The sequence below is a fragment of the Engraulis encrasicolus genome, chromosome 21 (assembly GCF_034702125.1).
Source record: "Engraulis encrasicolus isolate BLACKSEA-1 chromosome 21, IST_EnEncr_1.0, whole genome shotgun sequence".
NCBI lineage: Eukaryota > Metazoa > Chordata > Actinopteri > Clupeiformes > Engraulidae > Engraulis > Engraulis encrasicolus.
The window spans coordinates 6578575-6600049 of NC_085877.1; the positions used below are offsets into that span (position 1 = coordinate 6578575).

General features: G+C 41.3%; 1 protein-coding gene across 2 annotated transcripts; it reads left to right on the forward strand.

Moving 5' to 3' along the window:
* Positions 1-16: 16 nt before the first annotated feature.
* Positions 17-20982, forward strand: si:dkey-9k7.3 (circularly permutated Ras protein 1). 2 transcript variants are annotated; one of them, XM_063187372.1, is made up of 21 exons: positions 17-105; positions 198-279; positions 742-802; positions 1098-1217; positions 2893-2997; positions 3283-3369; positions 3481-3578; positions 3911-4114; positions 4430-4480; positions 6396-6485; positions 8330-8481; positions 8775-8856; positions 9449-9573; positions 9890-9974; positions 10716-10822; positions 12821-12933; positions 14198-14309; positions 14610-14750; positions 19615-19714; positions 20115-20165; positions 20374-20982. In XM_063187372.1, the coding sequence occupies exons 3-21, from the start codon at positions 742-744 to the stop codon at positions 20467-20469; spliced, it is 1980 nt and encodes a 659-aa protein (XP_063043442.1). In that variant the 5' UTR covers positions 17-105; positions 198-279; the 3' UTR covers positions 20470-20982. The 2 variants fall into 2 exon arrangements, with proteins under 2 accessions (XP_063043442.1, XP_063043441.1); XM_063187371.1 differs by lacking the exons at positions 17-105; positions 198-279 and having other exon boundaries at positions 549-802.
* The last annotated feature ends 493 nt before the right edge of the window (positions 20983-21475 follow it).

Consider the following 21475-nt stretch of genomic DNA (forward strand, 5'->3'; position numbering starts at 1 on the left):
CATGGTGTGGGTGTATCTGAGTGTGAAAGGAGAAAAAGAAAGCTCTCTAGCGGTTGACTGTTAGACAGTGGCTTGTTCAGTTCATCAGCAGGAGAGTCGAAAGAAGTAGGTACTATGCCTTCACTGACCTGTCCATAAGACTATTTTTAATGAAATGCTCCTTCTTTATTATCTAATGTGGATGTTGTTGTAACCAGTTCTGTTTTTAAGCCATGGACAACTGAGGATACGCAATTCTAGACAACCACCAAAATCTGAACAAGCAACACTATTTGAAGGGTCAGTACCAAAAACAAAACCTTTTCCATTTAGCATAAAATGTGAATGCTTCTCCTGAAGATGAATGTGTAATTTTGTAAACAACTGCACTACTGGCAAAGATATAGGCCCACAGTTGGGGCAGGAAATGGGTTGAAAGAAAAACGAAAACCCATTACCTCACCGACTTTCAATGATCAAATCTTGTGTGCCGTGACTTTGGACAGTTTATTGTAATCATTGTTCTAAATGAACACCTGCCAGCCAGCCAAATGCTGGTGAAAATTCAGTTTGGCTGGTAGAAAAGAAAATCCACTAGCCACTTTGACCCATTGGTGAGTGTGTGTTTGGCTGGTAATATAAACATCTACTAGCCATTTTGGCTGGTGATGCAAAAAGTTAATTAAGATCCCTCTTATCATTCATCCTCCAGCCATCCTTTTTTCTTCTCTTTCCATGTGTGTGGTCCTCTCCCCTACCCAGATGGAGTTTGCCTGTAGTCATGTGGTGTGCAACTGGACATCTGGCACTACTATGGTAACAGGTAGAGTACATGAAACTGTTTCAACCCGTCTCCTTTAGTATAGCCGTGTGGACGTCATGTTGCCCTTTCAAACTCTCTGCAGTTATTCTAACGTTCTTGGCTGTACATGCTGATGTAGTTGCACATTAGGCTATGTGATCTGCAGATCATAGCCTGATTATCATAGACTTTCAAATCTCGAACGCCGCCGAAGGTGTTGCGTCAGTAGGAGGCTGCAGCCTGACTAAGATCATTGTGGCTAGTGATTGATGAAATGTGATGTTGACATTTGATGTGCAATCCGTCTGCTGATTAGGTCTGTCCACTGCATCGCCTGACACCTCAAGGGGCTCTAGGGTTTGCACTCCACTCCCAAGAACTCGCTCGGTCAATGATCATGACTATGACAACCGCATCGCTGTCATCCCCAGACCAGGTAGGTATCTGAGTGACCATCAGGATCCCCAACTCAACATTCTTCTGTACAGTGTTCCTTTGTCTGTGTTGTTGGAAGGAATAGGCACACTCAAGTTCTAGGATTGAAAAAAACCTCTGCTCTGATAAGGTTAGTCTCATTATTTAAAGCAGACACATTTCGGCCTTTAAAGGACTTTCACTAGCTTAGCGACATACTCCCTCTTTGAACTTGTCTTAAAGCAAGACAATGCTTCACATGAAAAATAAGACACTTTACCACCTTTATAAACCCCAGCCAACGATTTTAACTGTAGACAGACAGACAGACAAACAGAGAGACAGAGACAGACAGAGTGAGAGGATGAGTAGTGTTTGGACATGACCAGCGCCAGACTTCAACCTATGAGCAGTGAGCCCGTACATGGACAGTGCATTCGTGCATTTCCCCACAGCACCCCTGTCTTTTTTAAACTCAGTTCAGCATTGTTATTGTTATCTTGGGGCCAGGCTTTGTCTTTGCCATATACAGTATATCACGAAAGTGAATACACCCCTCACAGTTTTGCAGATTTTTGAGTATATCTTTTCATATGAAAGCATTACAGAAATTTCACTTTGACACAATGATTAGTGACCTTTTAACAACATATTTAACCTCTTAAATTTCTTGTTCTATCAGAAAAAAACAAAATACAGCAATTGATGTTTGAACATGTACTCACAAAAGTGAGTACACCCCAGATTAAAATCCGGTACAGAAGGGGCTATGTTGGCTCGAATCGTCTCGAAATGAAACGAAATGAAAAGGGATGACAAGGGAGGTCATCAGTGTGCTTTTGGCTGTATTTTGTTTTTTTCTGAGTGAACAAGAAATTTAAGCGGTTAAATATGTTGTTAAAAGGTCACTAATCATTGTGTAAAGTGAAAATTCTGTAATGCTTTCCTATGAAAAGATATACTCAAAAATCTGCGAAACTGTGAGGGGTGTATTCACTTTCGTGATATACTGTACAGCCATATGATACACACGCAAAATGGCGAGAGCTTTTGAGAATGCTGTTTTTGGTATTGGGTTTTTAACACCCCTGCCATTTTGAGACCATTGTGTGACAATAAATGTGACTGGATGGACATTATCTTCTCATAAAAGCTTGTGTTATTCTTGATCTTGTAGATGTGAGTACAGGTAGTGGTGGAAACTAAATAGTCTCTGAAGTACATGTGAAAAAGAAGTGTGTGACCAAGCAACCAATATTGTCACTTGATTGCACACTTCTTTTTCTCATACACTTCTCTCTCCACTTGTTTGATGAAGTGAAACCAATGAAGGGGTGATAAAAACTAACAAAACATGTTGTCAGTAATGTTTCAGTTATTCACCACATTCATTGTTTTTAATTCACCACACATGGTTTGACAATGACAATGTGACTACAATTACCACCAATATAGAAACAAAAGATATGGAAAATACAAAACAGCTTTTACGCAGTGGCCATTCCTGCACAAAATTATGTGACCAAAGCATAGTTTTATACCTTCAAGTACTTTTCTAACTCTTTTTTTATTTCAATTCTTTATTGCTTCAACAAGTAATGTTGAATTTCATTGTAGGCCTACTTTGTTCCAATGACAAATAAAGTTATTCTATTCTATATTCTATGTGCTGTTCATCTAAACTGTTTGTGCCTCAGCGCAGGCGTTGGTGCCCCCGCCTGTCCCCCCACGCCACTTTGGTGACTCTACAGCAGTGAAGCAGCCGGAGGCCGCCACAGGCCCTCCCCCGGTCCCCCCACGAGGTCACAACCACTTTCCTTTCACCTTCCACACAACACTTTTTTTTCCTTTTGAGGTCACGGCATTGTCTTAGACTGTGAGAACGTTTATACACTAAGCTGATTTTTCAGGTTATAAGACCACTCATTGTCTTTTCCTTTATCCATATTCTGCATGTGCTGTTTAAATCTGCATGTTGTTGCATTGTGTATTTTTTTTTGTCAGACTGTGAAATAAGTCAAGTTATTACGAGTCTATTCAGAAGGCTGTGTACATGACGGGTTTTTCCTTTTCTTGTTTGTTTCCAGGGGTGGAGGGGAATGGAGCGAGTCCCATCAAAGCCAATGTCAACGTTATGCTGATAAGCGTGGGCCAGTTAGTAGACATCAGTAAAGGTACACTACGGCCTCCCACACACATTCACACTCACACTCGCATTTACATCTGCACGCTGAGAAGCTGACAGGCCACATATATTTTCCTCCTCTGTGCTATCCCCTATGCAGCCAGCGCCATCCAGAGCAGCCAAAAACCTGTATACTGTGCAAAATGCAGAGCTGTCATGTCAACAGTTAGCACTTTGCAAAGCCAACGGACTACCAATGTGAGTCCCTCCCAAGTACATTTTATTAGCATTTTTGTGTGTGTGTGTGTGTCTGTGTGTGTGTGTGTGTGTGTGTGTGTGTGTGTGTGTGTGTGTGTGTGCGTGTGCGTGTGCGTGTGCGTGTGCGTGTGCGTGTGCGTGTGCGTGTGCGTGTGCGTGTGCGCGCGTGCGTGCGTGCGTGCGTGCGTGCGTTTGCATTTCAGTTCGTTATAACTTTAAATTAAAATGTTGGAATATTCATCTGTTCTCACAACTGCTCTGTGAAACATTCGCGCACAGCATGTAAGGGCTTGTTGTCATTGTTTGCATGGTTTCTTTATTGCCTTGTCAAGGTGTGGTGCTGTGAGTTCTGTGGGATGGCGAATCCTCTCTCGGGCCCTGGCATGAGGGTCAGTCGTCACCCCCAGCTCCAGCGCCACTGTCCAGGCCGAGACGTCATCTACGTGGACGAGAACCACGGAGACTACGAGAACCTGGAGGACATGCTGGTGGTGTTCTGCGTAGACGTCTCCGGAAGCATGAGCGTCACCTCAGAGGTGGCTGCCGTTTGTGATTGTCAAATACAACTTTATACATTTATTAAAGCATGAAAAAGTTTTATTTGAAATGCTTGTTGAATAATACTACAGGTCTCTAGTTCTTTATTTTGATATGCTATGCAGCAGCATTACATGCAACCAAAAATGATATACAACCACAATCATGCTATACATTACATACAACCAAACATGTTCCCACCCATGTCTATTAACACAGGTTCTGTAAATGTACTTGACTGTGCCAGACTAGTATAACTAATGATGTGTGTAATTAAATCAGTGCTTCTTCTCTGGGTTTACTCTTTCCCAAAGGTCACGCCTGGCAATGCCATGAGGTCACCAACATACATCTCACGACTACAGGTGAGGTTTGCATTATGTAATACAGTATATTGCATATTGTTTTACAAAACAACATATTAGATATGTTGTATTTAAATTGGTGTACTTAAGGGGCACAGAAGAACAGTTTAGTTGCCACATACGTACATGTAAGGGTGTGTGTGTATATCAGGGCTTGACACTGGCACCTGCAAACCAGCCAAATGCTGGTAAAACTTGGCTGTGGCTAGTAACAATTTCAGTGTCACTAGCCAATTTGGCAGGTAGTTTATTATATGATATGACATATCAGAATAGCGCTTACTCTGCACTTTGCCCCCTGTATATCAATTGTGTATCAATTGTTTGTAAAAGTTTTAGAAAAAGGTCAGTTACTCAGTTTCTATTTGTATGATTTATTTCCATGTAGAAAGGTGTGCACTCATCTTCTTGCTTTAGCACCTCATCTTCTGAAGTTAGAAAGCGCCATGATAAATAAAAAAAAAAGAAACAATATCAAATTTGTGGCTAGTAGAATAGCTGAATGGCTAGTGACTCTGGAAAACCACTAGCCACAATGGTCAACAAGTGAAAAAGTTAATGTCAAGCCCTGGTGTACATGTGTAAGTGTGCATGTGTGTGTGTGTGTGTGTGTGTGTGTGTGTGTGTGTGTGTGTGTGTGTGTGTGTGTGTGTGTGTGTGTGTGTGTGTGTGTGTGTGTGTCTGTCTGTCTGTCTGTCTGTCTGTCTGTCTGTCTGTCTGTCTGTCTGTCTGTCTGTCTGTCTGTCTGTCTGTCTGTCTGTCTGTCTGTCTGTCTGTCTGTCTGTCTGTCTGTCTGTCTGTCTGTCTGTCTGTCTGTCTGTCTGTGTCCAAGCATGAGGACTTTCTTAGAGCGATTGGCCCGAACTTCTCTTCTGTCACTCTGTGTCCTATAACTGCATAACCCCTTACCGCACCTCAGTTTTCTCAATGATATGAGCTAACTCTAGCTCTGCATAGTAGTATCATGCTGGAAGTTGTTCAAAAGACATAGTTTATTGAAGAAGCCAAAATAGGGAAGTAAGAATGTAAGGGATTTTTTTTCTCTCCGTCGAAGGACATTTTAACACATTCATTCAATCAATGTGAACATGAGTGAAACACGACTGACTTGCACCCTTAAAGTGTCTTGAGCCTGCTAACATCTAGATCAGTGGTTCTCAACCTTTTTTGAACAAACACCCCCTTAACCCCATCATAAGACTGTCTGCCAACGTCCCCTGACCTCATCATAAGCCTGCCAACACCCCCCTTAGTATGAAAAATAAAATAAACTAATGCCCCCCAATGGGAAAAAAGGTTGCCCCCGCTCAGCCCCCCTAGGGCTCCTCAAAGCCCCCCCCGTTGAGAAACACTACTCTAGATGAAAACAGAGCGTGTGACTATCTCCATTACCAAATACATCATGAGTTCTTATTGTTAGAAGGCAGTCATTTCCTTAGTAACTTCTTTATTTATCTACATGTACATAAGACAGAGGAAGAGGTTGTGACCATTTACATCTAGTACTTCATGATTTGCCCTGCCATGTAGGACAGGCAGCATGAGATGGTTTGGTTAAAAAAACAAGGCTTGCTTAAAAAGCTATATCACTTTTCAACCAATGTTGAAAGTGGTCCATCATACCACTGTTTTTTCCCCTGGTGCCTGTTTTCTAAATGTCCTAAGGAAAAGTTTTTAATGAAACAAACACTTGACTTAAAAAAAATCACTATACCTTACTTAATAACTATTTTTCAGTTTACAGGTTTTTAATATTTTCAGTGGATAACTGCATGTATTAGTATGATCCTTAAATCTAGCAATACTCTATGAATTGTTTAATTGAGTAAGACCAGTAGTATAAAAAGTAGTATACTTTCAACAATATAAACCACCAAAAGTCACAATCTCTATCTATGCTTGTGTTTCTTATCAGAGTGTGCAGGACGCACTTTTCAAGGCCATGTCTTCTATCCTCCAGAAGTCTCCACATCGCAGAGTTGGCCTAGTGACATTCAACGATGAGGTACAGTACAGGGAAGCAGACAGCTGGCATTTCCCTTATAGTCTTTGAAATCTCTCTGAGTCTCATGACCTGTGCTCTACCAAATACCATGGCTTCCTGCCATTATCCTAGCTCCCATCCTCGAACCTGTGCTTGTAGCCTCACACGCTTCGCTGACGCCCTGCCTCCATGGAGAAAACCATAAAGTTTCCCCGCTGTCAGCCTAACCACAACAACTTTTGGGTTACTTTTCCCCATTCAACAATATGATTGCAACTGAGAAAACTACCTGTGAATTGAACTTTTGCGAAATAGTGAAGTAGCCTCTTACTGCAGCAGGGGTCGCCGGCTACCCTATTCACTTGCTGAAAATGCTTAACTACATCATAACAACATTGCCATGACATTACAGAGAGCCATAGTGCTGCGCAAAGGGGTTAAACTGTTGTCAATTGACGTCGTGTGACGTCATCAGGAAGCCACAAGCACAAGGGAGGAGGAGAGTAAGGATAATGGAAGAAACCCCTCTCCTGGTACAACTGACATGACTCATACTTACCCCATGGGGCCCGCAGCACAGGCTGAACAACACTTGAAATGTATCGAAGAAGCAGAATGTGCCTGTTCTGTGGTGATACTTCCCGTCAAAGCCCCGTTTATCTGACCTACATACAGTACACACCTAGCCTTTCAATGGGGCGAAGGACTTAGAGTTCTACCTGGGCCTGGACCAGAGATCAGATCAGGTAGATGCATAGATGTAATCAATATGAATCACACAAAAAAACAATCACCTGAGTCAGTTTTGGAACTTCATGGTTGTATTTTTATTTATTTATTTGGTAACACTTTCTATGAAGCCCATATCTATAGCGCATTATGATCGCATTTATAACAAATTGTAATGCACATTATAATTACTTACAACGCATAATGACTACACCGATGATGTTTCATGATGCTTTATGTTAACAGTAATGAATAACCATGAATCTAGCTTATAATACTTTATAAATCCAAGGGTATTATGAGTGCTCATGACTGGATATAAACTACAGGCTGCCTGATGGGGCTTATAGTACATTATGGTGCATTATAGTTGTGCATTATACAGTGCATTATAGATGCATCCATATGAACTTCATTTTACTTAGAGCACACATTGACGACTTATGATCTCACATGAAACATTATAGCATCGTATGAGCCCTTATGACAGTTTATCATCCAGGTCTGTGTATAGAGGGGTATAGGTACTCATAATGTACTATAAGCCCCATCAGGCAGCCTGTAGTTTATAACCAGTCATGACCACTCATGACAACCTTGGATTTATAAAGCATTACAAGCTAGATTCATAGTTATTCATAACTGTTAATATAAAGCATCATGAAGCATTATGAGTGTAGTCATAATACGTTGCAAGTAATTATAATGTGCGTTATAATTTGTTATAAATGCGCTTATAATGTTGGCTTTAAGTAAAGTGTTACCATTTATTTTTATTTTTATTGTTCGGTTTTTTTACGTTTGGTGTAGGCGTATGCATGATAGAATGTCTTCTATGTTTGGTGAAGTTCTTTGGGATGCTCAGATGCGTGATGTGTAAATTATGGGTTGTTTGTCATTTCTGACCTAGGTGAATGAATAGCTTTTGGGAACAATAGTACTAGAGTTAGACATCTGCCAGTGCCATCTTTTGAAATGCTTCCTGTGTCACACCTTTTAACACTCCAGAACAGCATTCAAACAGGAAACGTTACACTTATGTTAAAAAAAAATGCACAATTGCTCTATTTCCTTTCTCTAAGGCTCAGGTTGTCGTTTACCTACATATCTTTGTACCACCACAACACTCGTTGCAGGTGGCTGTGTATGGTGATGGCACCGGTGCTCCGGTCACCATACGAGACTGGGCTCTTCTGGACTACGACCACCTGCGGGAACAGGGAGAGACCTGCTCCACCCCACACTGCATTGCAGAGAGCCAGCAGTTCCTCACCAAGAGGGTGAAAGAGTGAGTCGGTCTGCTCTACCAGCCCAAATCACCCATGTCTACTCTTATGCCCATATTTTCATGTCTTGTTCATTAGTTATAAAAGAGACATTTTCACTATTTTACTATGACATTATACTACTTAATGGACAAAATAATATATGTCACAGCTTATGTGGTGAGCAAATGAATATTTCGAACATAGACAAGCAATAGGTTGTGACTACACAAGTCCACCGTTCACTAAACCATCTGATGGAATACGTGATGGCATGACTATTCCATGCATTTCTCTTGTCTTTGGTTTTTTCAAGGCTGCGTGAACACGGCGCGACAGCACTGGGTCCTGCTGCCCTTGTGTCTGTAGCTGTTGCCTCACAATACCCGGGGTCAAAGGTCAGTGTTATCGTCAAGGTAACCCTGTATACAGTCGTCAGTGTAATGGTGTAACCATTCAATTGTTTTTGAAAGATTAGGGGTCCTCACACTTGACATACTTTCTGCTTTTTTATTGTTTTACACTGAAGGACTTTTTGACAGTGTTTTTGTCATCTCATTGTCTCGCTGTTAGTTGTGAACTGTGTGTTAGTTGTGAACTGTGTTTTTTGTTGTATATAGGCCTGTGCATGTGCAGTATATCAACAATATGAACATAAAACAAAAAAGTAATTGTTTAATGCCCTGGAGACCTGGGTTCGAGGGCATGTGGGGACATGTGGGGCATGTGGGGTTCTCATTCTTTTTTAACATGCAAAAACCTGCAAAAAACAGCTGCTAAATGCCTAAGCTCTTTTTGGGAAAAAGGTGCCCTCAGCCTATATAGAACTAAATATCTCAGCCTCCATAGCACATAAAACCATGAAATGAGTTGCATTTGAGTTGCATGAGCCTGAACGCTTACTATGTCGCTGCCTAGGTCAATGCAGTGTGTACACAATATCCAGCATCAATGGGTTAAAAGTGCAATTGTGTGTATTTTTTTCTGCAGGTAATCATCTGTACAGATGGATGTGCTAATATTGGTCTGGGCCAGTTGGAGCAGGACCAGAGTCATGGTGCTGCCCCTTCCCCCTACTTTTACAGCCAACTAGCCAACTACGCAGCAGAAAAGGGGTGGGTGGCAAACTAGCTCTTTTTGAAAATGATTGTTTCTATATAGAGTTTAGTACTAAATCAATTCTTTAAGTTATCTTTCGCAATGAGTCTGAAGTCGCAGCTTGTACTTCTCAGACTGAGAAGATTGTATTGCTGAAGACATTTCAACATGCTATATATTCTTTTTGCGCATCTTTTATGATGCCACAGTGAAAACCTCAACATGTTTGATTTTGACAAAGTAACTTGTAATCTCAATGAAAGCCAAATATGGGCAACAATGTAACCGATCTGTCTGTATAACTTATTTTGCTCATCAAATGTGAAACTGCAGGGTGATTGTGTCTGTGATGACATTTGAAGGCGAGGATTGCCGCCTTGCAGAGGTGGGAAGGCTGGCAGATGTGACCGGGGGACGGGTGAGTCACTCAGACAAAATTCTCTGAACACGCCACGGTCAGAGGAATCTTATTGTCATGGGAAATCTTTTTTTGTTCTGTCTGTATTATTATCAGCTTTACAATATGTGGATGTGGTCGTCTGTGTTCTCACAAAAAGTTCTCGTGTTATCAGTGGAAAGGTCATCACCCTTTTTTCAAGGGGACTGTTTCCTACAAATTTCCCCAAATGTGGCCCATCAGATAAGCCTTCTCAGCTTTCTCTGGTGTTGGTTTTTTGGTGACTCACTACTCAATAGCTACATCATTGATCCTGATAGTGTCGCTTTACTGACAAAAATAGGCCCTGGTAAAAAAAAAGAAACTAATAAAGATCTGCCATTGTGAGTCTGTGGGCACCAGGTGGGCGAATTATGGTTGAGCAGAGTAGAGTGTCATTTATTTATCCAGAGGGAAACTAAGGTGTCCAGTAGCATACACAAATACAGAATACACAAAACATTGCACATGTAATTTCACACATATTAACCATATAGCTCACACATACATTTAGCCAAAGGCAGATCTCACTCAGACACACACACACATACACACACACACACACACACACACACACACACACAGACACACACACACATACACACACACACACACCAATCAAAATGAATATGATTGTGAAAGTGGTGTGATGCGTGGGCTTATGTTTATGTGTCTTAGTGCGCATGGCGGCACCTCTACTAACTATATATTTCCTCTGCGCAGATCAATATCATCAACACTGGAACGGTATCTATGGAGATCCAGTCTGCTCTGGCTGACAACGTCTTGGCAACTAGAGTCATGGCAACCCTGTTGGCTCCTGATGGCGTGTATGGTGACATTTTCTAGACACTTTATATAATAATCTACTTTTACTCCATGGCATGTGTATGTGTGTGTGTGTACTCTACTTAACCCTGTCCTAATGTACTTTAAAAAACGAACCCTACTTAGCATCTGCCCTCATTGCTATATATTTCCTGTGCACTTTGTATCTGCAAGTGTCTCAGGCTATAATTATGTCCTTGATTGTAAGTCGCTTTGGTTAAAAAGCCTCTGCAAAATGTAATGTCATTTTTGGTGTGGGATATGTTTTTAAATACGAGAAATACAAGAAGGAAGCCTGTGCTTCATGGTCCTCAGTATACTCACGGTCATACAGTCCCAGGAAAAAGTTTGTACACCTTTTGAAATTTCTTACATTTCTGTCAAAATTGGTCATAAAGCATGGTCTGATCTTCCCGGAAATCACAAGAAGGAACAACCAGAGTCTGCTTTACCTAATTCAACCCAAACATTTACAAGTTTTCATATTTTCATTGGCCATAAGATGTAAACATTCACAGGACAGAAAGGCATAAGTAAGTACACCCTTGCATTCAATAGGTTTTAACCCTAAGTTTGTCACAATAACCTCAACCAGATGTTTCCTGTAGTTGCAGATCAGATTAACAAAACAATCTGGATGTATCTTGACTCCCTCTTCTTTAAAAAAACTGCCCTTCTTCAGCAAGGTTTCTTTGATATCTGGAGTGAATAGCTTTCTTGACTTCATACCATATCATCTCAAATGTTTTTTTTGTCAGAGCTTTGACTGGGCTATTCCAGAATGTGTATTTCATTGTTATGAAGCAATTCAAAAGTCAATTGCCTCTAAAATATGGGTTGTTGTCCCATTTCAGCACCCATCCTCTTGTGTGCCTCAACTGTGTGACAGACTACCTCACATTTTTCTGTAAAATATCTCAATAAACTTCTGAGTTCATTGTTCCACTGATAATAGCAAACTGACAAGGGCCTGAGGCACCAAGGTAGCCGCATATAATGATGCTCCCGCCACCATACTCAAAGGTGGAGATGATGTTTTGGTGAAGGTGTGGTTCTCCAGTTCTCCTCCAAACATGATACTATGTGTTCCCCTGAAAAATTCAACTTTGGTTTCAACATTGGTCTACAGAATATTTAGCAGTAATTTTATGAAGCATATAAATGCTTTTTCGCAAACCTCAAAGGTGCAGCAATATTTTTTTGGACAGAAACCCCATTAATTTTAGATTTGGCAGAATGAACCCAATTTTTAGTTATTCTTGGTTACATCTCTTCTTCTGAGTATGGTGGCGGGAGCATCATTATATGCGGCTACCTTGCTGCCTCAGGCCCTTGTCAGTTTGCTATTATCAGTGGAGCAATGAACTCAAGTTTATTGTGATATTTTACAGAAAAAAACGTGAGGAAGTCTGTCACACAGTTGAAGCAAATAAGAGGATGGGTGCTGAAATGTGACAACAACCCATACTTTAGAAGCAAATCAACATTAGAATGGCTTCATAACAATGAAATACACATTCTGGAATAGTCCAGTCTAAGCCCTGACTAAAAACAATTGAGATCATATGGCATGAAGTCAATAAAGCTATGCAATCCAGACATCCCAGAAACCTTGCTGACGTGAGGCAGTTCTCTAAAGAAGAGGGAGACAAGATACATCCAGATTATTTTGTTAATCTGATCTGCAACTACAGGACAAGTCTGGTTGAGGATATTGCAACTAACTTAGGGTTAAAACCTATTTAATGCAAGGGTGTACTTACTTATGCCTTGCTGTCCTGTGAATGTTATAGCCTTATGGCCAATAAAAATATGATAACATGTAAATGTTTGTGTGGAATTAGTTAAAGCAGACTCTGATTGTTCCTTCTTGAGATTTCCGGGAAGATCAGACCATGTTTTATGATAAATTTTGACTGAAATGTAAGAAATTTCAAAGGGTGTACAAACTTTTTCCTGGGACTGTATGTTGATGCAGTATCTATGCCTACCCCATGCAGCTATTTCCCATATGAGGACGACCAGGCCCACAAGCTGTTGAGGGACATTGGCAACGTGACTGACGGCTTGGAGATCACCTTCCAGTTTGCTGTGAAACCTGACAAAGTGGAGAGTATGAAACATTATTCCTCTTACACTTTTGAACATTACATGTAGAAATGTAAGGGGAAGTACGTGTATTTTGCTGGCACTATCTGATAAAGCTTCTGGTATGCCAAAGCGGTTCGCAGGACACGATAACTCCATAACTGATGAAATACAGACAGAAACATGACATCACTGTTATGAGGCCACTACATAATTTTATGTATTATTTTTCAAGAGAGAAACTCCACCGGTGTGAAATGCTACACATCTACAGTACATGTTGCCTTTGGCACCTCTTGCTCCAACAGTGTTAGTAAATTGTATTTAGCCAAAGTCTTGCGGCAAGAAGAAACAGATTAGAGGATGTGTATACACGTTATATAATAATCAGTATTTCAACAGAGGCGGATCTCAGCCTCTGAATCACAGGAAAAAACAACACGTCTCTCATGTTTTTGACAGAACATCTCATGGTCTGTTTAACCTAGGGATGCACGATGTGAAAATTTTCAGCCGATACCGATATCCGATATTGATATTGTGGTTTTGGCCGATAATCGATATTAACCGATACCGATGTTTTTGTTTTTTTAAGAGATAACAATTAATACACGCTGACAATGATGCACACAAACTGAATTTTTGAATGTTCTTATTTCCAAAAACACTTTTTAACTCGTAGAGAGAGAGGGTCCGAGGCACTCTGAAGTCAATATTAAAAGTCCTTTATTTAATACATGGACACCATAAAGCCGACGTGTTTCGGTCGCGTACCGACCTTCTTCAGGGCTACACTTTTTAACTCCCTGATAAAATTAGATAAAAAAACGGAGACAAACTAGAAGACAAAAAATGAAAGTCACCGTCAAGTCCGTAACCGTAACATATTAAAAAAACATTGGCGTTAACATCGGCCCAGTTTTACCCATCGGACCGATGTCCGATGTGTTGAGAAATGTCAAATATCAGCCTATCCCGATACATCTGGCCGATACATCGTGCATCCCTAGTTTAACCCTTTACCGTAGAGTCTGTTATAACCTCACTGTCACCAAAATTGTGGTGGCTATGTCTTAATCGGTTACTTAAGGCTCTCTGTAATGTCATAGCAATGTTGTTATGATGCATGTAGTTGAGTATTTTCAGCAAATAGTGAATACGCTTGCCGGCGAAACCAACTGCACTAAGAGGCTACAAAAACAATGCCAACATTTTACTATCATGCTGTACTTGAGATAATAATATAATGTGTTTTTTAATCTGTCTTGTTGCACATGTCTGCTCTGCAGGTTTTCAGAGGAGGGATAGGATCCCCTTTCAGCTTCAACTGGACTTCAGGACACGGGACATGGAGAGGGTCACTCGAGTCATCACGCAGCAGAGAAGACTGACCACCAGCAGGTACATATGGAGAACATGCCCTTTTAGTCCCAAGCAGCAGTAAGAATATACCGTTTTAGTCCCAAATGCCAGTAATGAAACTTTCATTTTTCACTGTGTATGGTGGAAAGGTGGGGGAAATGCAGCTTACCTTTTTGACATTGTATCAGATTACATTACACTTGCCTGTTAATTGCTGTAAGTCTCAGCTATTAGAGTGTATAAACTACAGTCCTGGACCAATGGTGCATTACTTCATTTGAAAAAAAAACTGGACTCAGCCTCTGGCTCCCTCTGCTGGTTGTTGTGTGTCCCTGCCAGTTGGGTGTGGGCCGGCAGTCTGAACATGAACGTGCTGGGAGTGCACTGTGCCCAGCTGTGTGCCAGACTCACCATGGAGGGAAGAGTGCTGGAGGCTCAGAACTTACTGCACGCACACCAGGACCTGCTCAAGGACATCAGGTGTGTGTGTGTCTGTGTCTGTGTCTGTGTCTGTGTCTGTGTCTGTGTCTGTGTGTGTGTGTGTGTCTGTGTGTGTGTCTGTGTGTGTGTCTGTGTGTGTCTGTGTGTGTCTGTGTGTGTCTGTGTGTGTGCGTGTGTGTCTGTGTGTGTGCGTGTCTGTGTGCGTGTGTGGTGTGTGTACGTGCATGCATGTGTGTGTAGTGTGTAGGTGCTTGCGTGTGTGTGTGTGTGTGTGTGTGTGTGTGTGTGTGTGCATATGTGTGTGCATGCGCGTGAACCAAAATGAGCAACTAACCACAATCCCCATTCTGCTGTTTCAAGACGTACATTTTTAACACAAATACGGTACTATGTGTATATAGAAAATAAAAAAACAAAACGTGCTGTGCTTGTGGAAAAGTATCGCTGATAAAGTGAAACCAAAAGAGAAGCTTTCCATGGCCATACAGTATGTGTAGTGACATAAGACAGAAGAAGGCCTAGGGGGAGAATTGAAGATGGGAGAATTCAAAGCCAAACAAAACAAGTGGTGCCAGGCCCAGTAAACCCCACCCCAGCCACACAGGGCATTTAAAAGCACAATTGATAGGACTATGTTACAAAGAGAGAAAAAGGTCAACTATATCATTTTTGACAGTTATTATGGCCTATGTTGACCCTGACCCAATTTTGCCCTTAAAGGTACACTGTGCAGGAAATGGTCAAAAAAGGTACTGCAACTATGCTGCTCATTGAAACTGGGCTGCCTATTGCCACATTTGATCTTAACATGAAAGTTTACTAAGTAATAAACAAATATTTCCTAGTATGGTCCAAGTAGAGTCATTTTTGCAGCTGAAAATGGCTATTTTTGGAAATTCCAAATGGCGTACCATGGAGAAGGTCCCCCTTTTCATGTATGAAAAGTGCAATTTTTCCAGTCATAATGAATACTTAGAATTTGATGGTGGTGGTAAGTATTCATGAAAAAGGTAACATTAGTGAATGGGCAGCATGTATTCTGGAAATAAACAACTAAAAATCTCACACATCATTCATTTCCATTGTTCATCTTGAAAATTGAATGCTAATCAAACTCATAGTTTTGTGTAATTTTACTAATAGACAGACAGACAGACAGACAGACAAACAAGCAGGCAGAGGAATGAACAAACCAAAAACAATGAGTGTGTTCTGTTTATGCAGTTTAGTATCCCAAATATGATTGGGATATTAAAGTATTCTGAATTTGCGTTTGAATGTTTATTATATATAAAGGTATAAATACCTTTTCCCAGGATATTGACGCATGGAAACGCCTTATCCCAAATACCAAGGCTTCCCATAGATGCTGGCATCCAGGCTACACGCATTTGAAGTGAATTCTATAAGAATGTATGAATGTGTAAGAATGTACACTGGGATAACACTCAGTATTCATATAAACACCTTATCCCGCATTTGATCATACTGACCTGCATATAAACGCACTGTGTAACACTTCCCCTTCTCTGGAGGGGCCAGGTAATATTATGGATTCTTTAAGTCTAGATACGCCACTGGTTGGTTTCACGGTGTATTTCCGGTTTCCGAAACGAGGCAGGTTTGTATTCGTTCTATGGCAGATTTAGAGCTGTAGTTGCAGTTCCACCCTTATCCACGGTTTCAGCCCGGAGACCAGAATAATAATAATAATAATAATAATTGTATTTGTATAGCACTGTGTCATACAAGGCATGTAACTCAAAGTGCTTAACAAATGGGAAAAAAACATTGTTAGAGATAGATGTAAAAGGAGAGGTAGAGAAGAGAGGCAGAAAAAGCAGGAAGGCAGAGGAAGAAGAGATAGACAGAGAATGTAGAGTCATAAGGTCAACGTAGGTTAGGACCAGGATTCTTAGATGTGTAAGGTCCATAGTGGCTGGGCCTATCATAAGTCATAGATAGTCACACAGAGATTGGGCGCTCAGGTGCGGCCCCTGGTGGCATCAGGGGTGAGGAAAAACTCCCTTTCGCTTGATTCATAGTTTGTGAGGGGTAAAAAAAGCTCAGTGGGGTCTGAGAAAAAAGACCCCCTGTAGTCAGGAAGAAACCTCAGGCAGAGACCAGCGGCCACCTAGGGGAGCCCCCTGCCAGGGCTGGATTGCGAGTAGTAAGGGCGCTGCGGCAGCTGGGACACTATGACGCCTTTGCAGCTAGGAGTTGGCAAGGATGAAGAGGTGGGTCTTCAGCTGCTTCTTAAAGGAGTCGACGGAGGTGGCTGATCGGATCTCGATGGGGAGGGCGTTCCATCTCTTGGGCGCATAGCAGGCAAACGCGGCGTCGCCGATCTTCTTCTGCGGGGGGGTGGGGGTCCTTAGCAGCTTGGCATCAGTGGACCTGAGAGCTCGAGCAGGGGCATAAAAAGAGAGCATGTCTGAGATATAGCTAGGGGCAAGTCCATTTAATGCTTTAAATACTGTGAGCAGAATCTTAAAGTCGATTCTGTATGAGACAGGTAACCAGTGCAGGTCTGCCAAGACAGGAGAGATGTGCTCTCTCATTCTGGTTCTTGTTAGGATTCTTGCCGCAGAATTTTGAATGAGTTGCAATTTGTCAATTAATTTTTTTGGGAGACCAGAGAAGAGAGCATTGCAGTAGTCTATCCTACTGGTGACAAAGGCATGAATAAGTTTCTCAGCGTCTTGTCGGGGGGCCAAGCCGCGCACTTTGTTGACATTTCTAAGATGGAAAAAAGCAGATTTTGTTATCTTGTTGATGTGAGGCTCAAAGCTCAAATCCGAGTCTATGACCACACCTAGGCTAGTAACCTTATCTTTAATGTGTATGCTTAGGTCACCTAGGCTTGAGTGGAGTTTTGCACGTTTTTTCTTAGGCCCAATGAGCAACACTTCAGTTTTATCTTCATTTAATTTTAGGAAGTTACTGTTCATCCAATCTGTAATGGCAGACATGCATTTAGTCAAGGCATGAATGGCAGTGGTTTGGCTAGGCTCGACAGAGATATATAGTTGAGTGTCATCGGCATAGCTATGAAAATCAACATTGTGCTCTCTGATGATGGAGCCCAGGGGCAACATATAGAGAGAGAAGAGGAGAGGGCCCAAGCAACTACCCTGAGCAACTCCAAAAGGCACATCATACTTGCTGGAGAATGAATGGAGTCCTATGGAGCAAAACCCCTCATGGTGCCTTTATCTCAGTATATGATTTTTCTTGTGTAATTAGGATGTTGCTTTCGAAAGACTATATATAGAAAATACCCACGGCTGAGTTTTAGATCTTTTGAGCCAGGCATATGCTTAAAAAGTGATTTTAAGTGTCTATGATGTCACATCCTTAGTAAAATGCTAGCGAGTAGTGAGCAACAAAAACTCCTGTTAAAAAGCAAATGGACATATGTGCTTTTTTATTAAACTGTTGAATGAAACCCTTATTGAAGTCTCCAGAACGACATTCAAATCTGAGCTTTGTTGATGTGACCTGGGTGAAAATTAAGATTTTTAGCATCTAGTTCCATTGGGTCCCATTCATTCTGGTCTCCGATGCACGACTAGTGGAGAACTCATTGGAACTGCAGCCAAAAACCATAGAATTAATACAAACAACTGGTACAATGGGGCTTAATAGTGAGTGGCAAGGCAGGTCTATAAGGGCTGTGGTAATATTTCTTACTCGGTCTGTGTGGTGTCCGCCCACAGTATTTTGGGTCGCCAGCAGGTGGCGCCAATTACACAGCATTATCTGGCATTGAGCAAGGGCCCAGAGTGCTATATCTGATTGCTGTTGTTCAGGTTTGTTAGCAGGTAGAGGGACGTTTCCTCTACTTTACCTGAGATTCTAAGATTATAGAGATATGCCAGCGTAATGGGTTGCTATGGGTGCCAAACAGAACAGGTTCTGGTCAGCTTAACCCATTGATGCCTGATGTTGCGTTGCGCAACATTGACCCTGCCATTGGCCCTGCATTGCACAACATTCAGGCTCATGTGATTTGAGACAAAGTCATTAAAAAATTCTGTTTGTTTGAGATGAATGAACACATTCTAATGAAAGATGAGGGGCTTAGCATTTAAATGAAACTAAATGCATATTTTTTATGTGCTTCAGGAGCTGAGATATTTAGGTTTTATAGGCTGAGGGTAGCTCTTCTTAAAAAGGGCTCAGGCATTCAGCACTCTTTTTTGCAGGTGCCTTAGGCGTCAATGGGTTAAAGGGGTGTGTGGCATCCGCCTGAACTGGCCTACAAGTTACAGCATTCAGCTTTGCTTGATCATAGATTAAAGTACGCCTAGACCCTCAACAACCCCAGAAAGTTACAATGACCGATTTCTTGGATGAAATCCATGTGTCTCATCCATTTCAATGGAACGGTCTTTAAGTCTGCATAGAAAATGCATAGAAATGGAATAAGAAATGGATAGAAATGGAATAAGAAAGCATGTCAGGAAAAAAGACTGGTCAAACAGTTTGGTCAGGAATTATTTCCTGTTCGGCTAGGTTATGTTAACATGACCAATGGCCAATGGATCTTTTTTCTTTTTCTATAAGATATAATCATATCCACTCCAACAGTGACAACGTTCATCGCTTCTGGAACCACTTGTAGTGCCTGGGTTGGTTGATGATGTCTTTCAAATTTGGGCTCTATCTAGCAGGTGTGTGTGTGTGTGTGTGTGTGTGTGTGTGTGTGTGTGTGTGTGTGTGTGTGTGTGTGTGTGTGTGTGTGTGTGTGTGCGCGTGCGTGCGTGCGTGCGTGCGTGCGTGCGTGCGTGCGTGCGTGCGTGCGTGTGTCTGTCTGTCTGTCTGTCTGTGTGTGTGTCTAATGTCCTTCATATAGGAGCCCTAATAGCAGCCCTAATGAGTGTCCATATTGTTGTCCTAGTAAGCAGAGGCAGACCCCAAACCCCAAAGAAGAGAGTGTGTATGGAAACTGGATAAGCACTATGAGCACCATCTGTGAGGACCTCACTACCGACAAGAAGGTGAAGGAACAAGCAAATCACTACTTCACACTTGGAGCCCTAGCTCAATTAGCCATGAATGATTTGATTTCTAACAGTCAACTGTGACGGGCAGTCTGAATTTAGATAGCAAGATAACGTTTCCCAGGTCACTTACAGTAGTTCTTATTGTTCAGTTAATACCGGACATGTGGATTTAGTACCTGGGTGAAGAGTTGTGCTGATGAGAATAAGTTGATTTAGTAAAAGGTTGATTGTAATTATGCGCGGCTTCTAAGGGCAAGGTTACCTCAACTTTCGTTGTTAACTTATACGTACATTTAATGTCCCTTTCCCCTTAGTCATGATGGCAAAACATTGACCTAAAATAATTCTGGAAAAAATGGGTAGGATGCTTCTAATGTGGTATGTCTTTTTGCAGGAAACTAAAGAGACCAAAAGTCTGCAGGACCATCCATCCTCTCCAACCACAGTAAGTCCAACACACACACACACACACACACACACACACACACACACACACACACACACACACACACACACACACACACACACACACACACACACACACACACACACACACACACACACACACACACACAAATATCACCTTTTTCCTGATACAAACTGTAATATCACATGTTGCACCAGGCATACTATGCATACTTCTCTCTCTTCAGGATCTCTCTGATGAAGCTGCTAACGTTGTCTATCAAATGAAGAGGGCAAGGAGTGTCAGTGTGAATAAGAAGAAGGCAGAAGCCATGAACTGCTAACCAGCAAATCACTGCTAATTAGTAGGCAAGAAGACCAAAACTTGAATGTAAAAAAGTACAATTTCTCAAAACATTTCAACTGTAACCAGCCATGAGGGTCATGGACAGATGAACTATGCTTTGTTAAGATGCCGTGTTTCAAAGTGTTTATAGAAAATTGTCTGTTTTCCACTCTTCTGAACTGTTTTTGCTCTAATGTATGTGTGTGCATTGTCTGACTGATTACTTTATGTTTCATTGAGGCCAAAGGGGGTTATAATTATATTTGCAAGACAAATAAAGACACAGCTTCAGTTTCAGTTTCAGTTTTGTGTCACTGTAGGCCAATGTTCTGAGGCCAGGTTAATGTTGACTTACCGGTAGGTTTAAACAAACTAAAGACTTTGTCTTAAAATAAAACTTTTGACAGTTCAGGCTGTATTGATTTAAAGCACGACGCTTCAATTGCAATTGCTTAATTCTTTCACCAGAGGAAAACTTTTAATCTTTTAATCATTGACACATGATGTAAATAAATGCTATTTAATTAAAACATCAAATTGTTGTTTTTATTTCATACTTATAAACAATAGTTTTAAATTTGCTAGTGGACTGGTAAAGGCTTATCTGTATTGCCATACAGCTGTACAGTCATTAATAGTGGCAAGACAATTTTATACTTACTGCACATTTCAAACATGTGCCACTCTATGTGCTTTACACAAAACAGAGACGTTTCATTAAATATATAATTATAAGCAGATTAAAATGTTAGTGAGATTTTAATCAACATGTCACACAAAAATACTCATGCCACTGACGGCACAGTGAGAATATTTGTAAATATCGATTTTGGCTCTTGTCTTCTATGCTGATTTTGTTGATATTTCATTTTGAGAGTATTTTTACTTCAATTGTCGAATTAGCTCAGTGGGCACATTTCTACAGATGTCAGACATATGTAAGGTCAGCAAGACTACCACCACCAGTTGATCTTACGTTGACACGTAACCCTCAACTTCCCTTG

Coding starts and splice junctions, on each gene's coding strand:
- si:dkey-9k7.3 (XM_063187371.1), top strand. CDS start 715: ATGTGTGTGGTCCTCTCCCCTACCCAGATGGAGTTTGCCTGTAGTCAT. Junction 9,975..10,715: donor CAGATGTGACCGGGGGACGG/GTGAGTCACTCA, acceptor TCCTCTGCGCAG/ATCAATATCATCAACACTGG. Junction 12,934..14,197: donor GAAACCTGACAAAGTGGAGA/GTATGAAACATT, acceptor TCTGCTCTGCAG/GTTTTCAGAGGAGGGATAGG.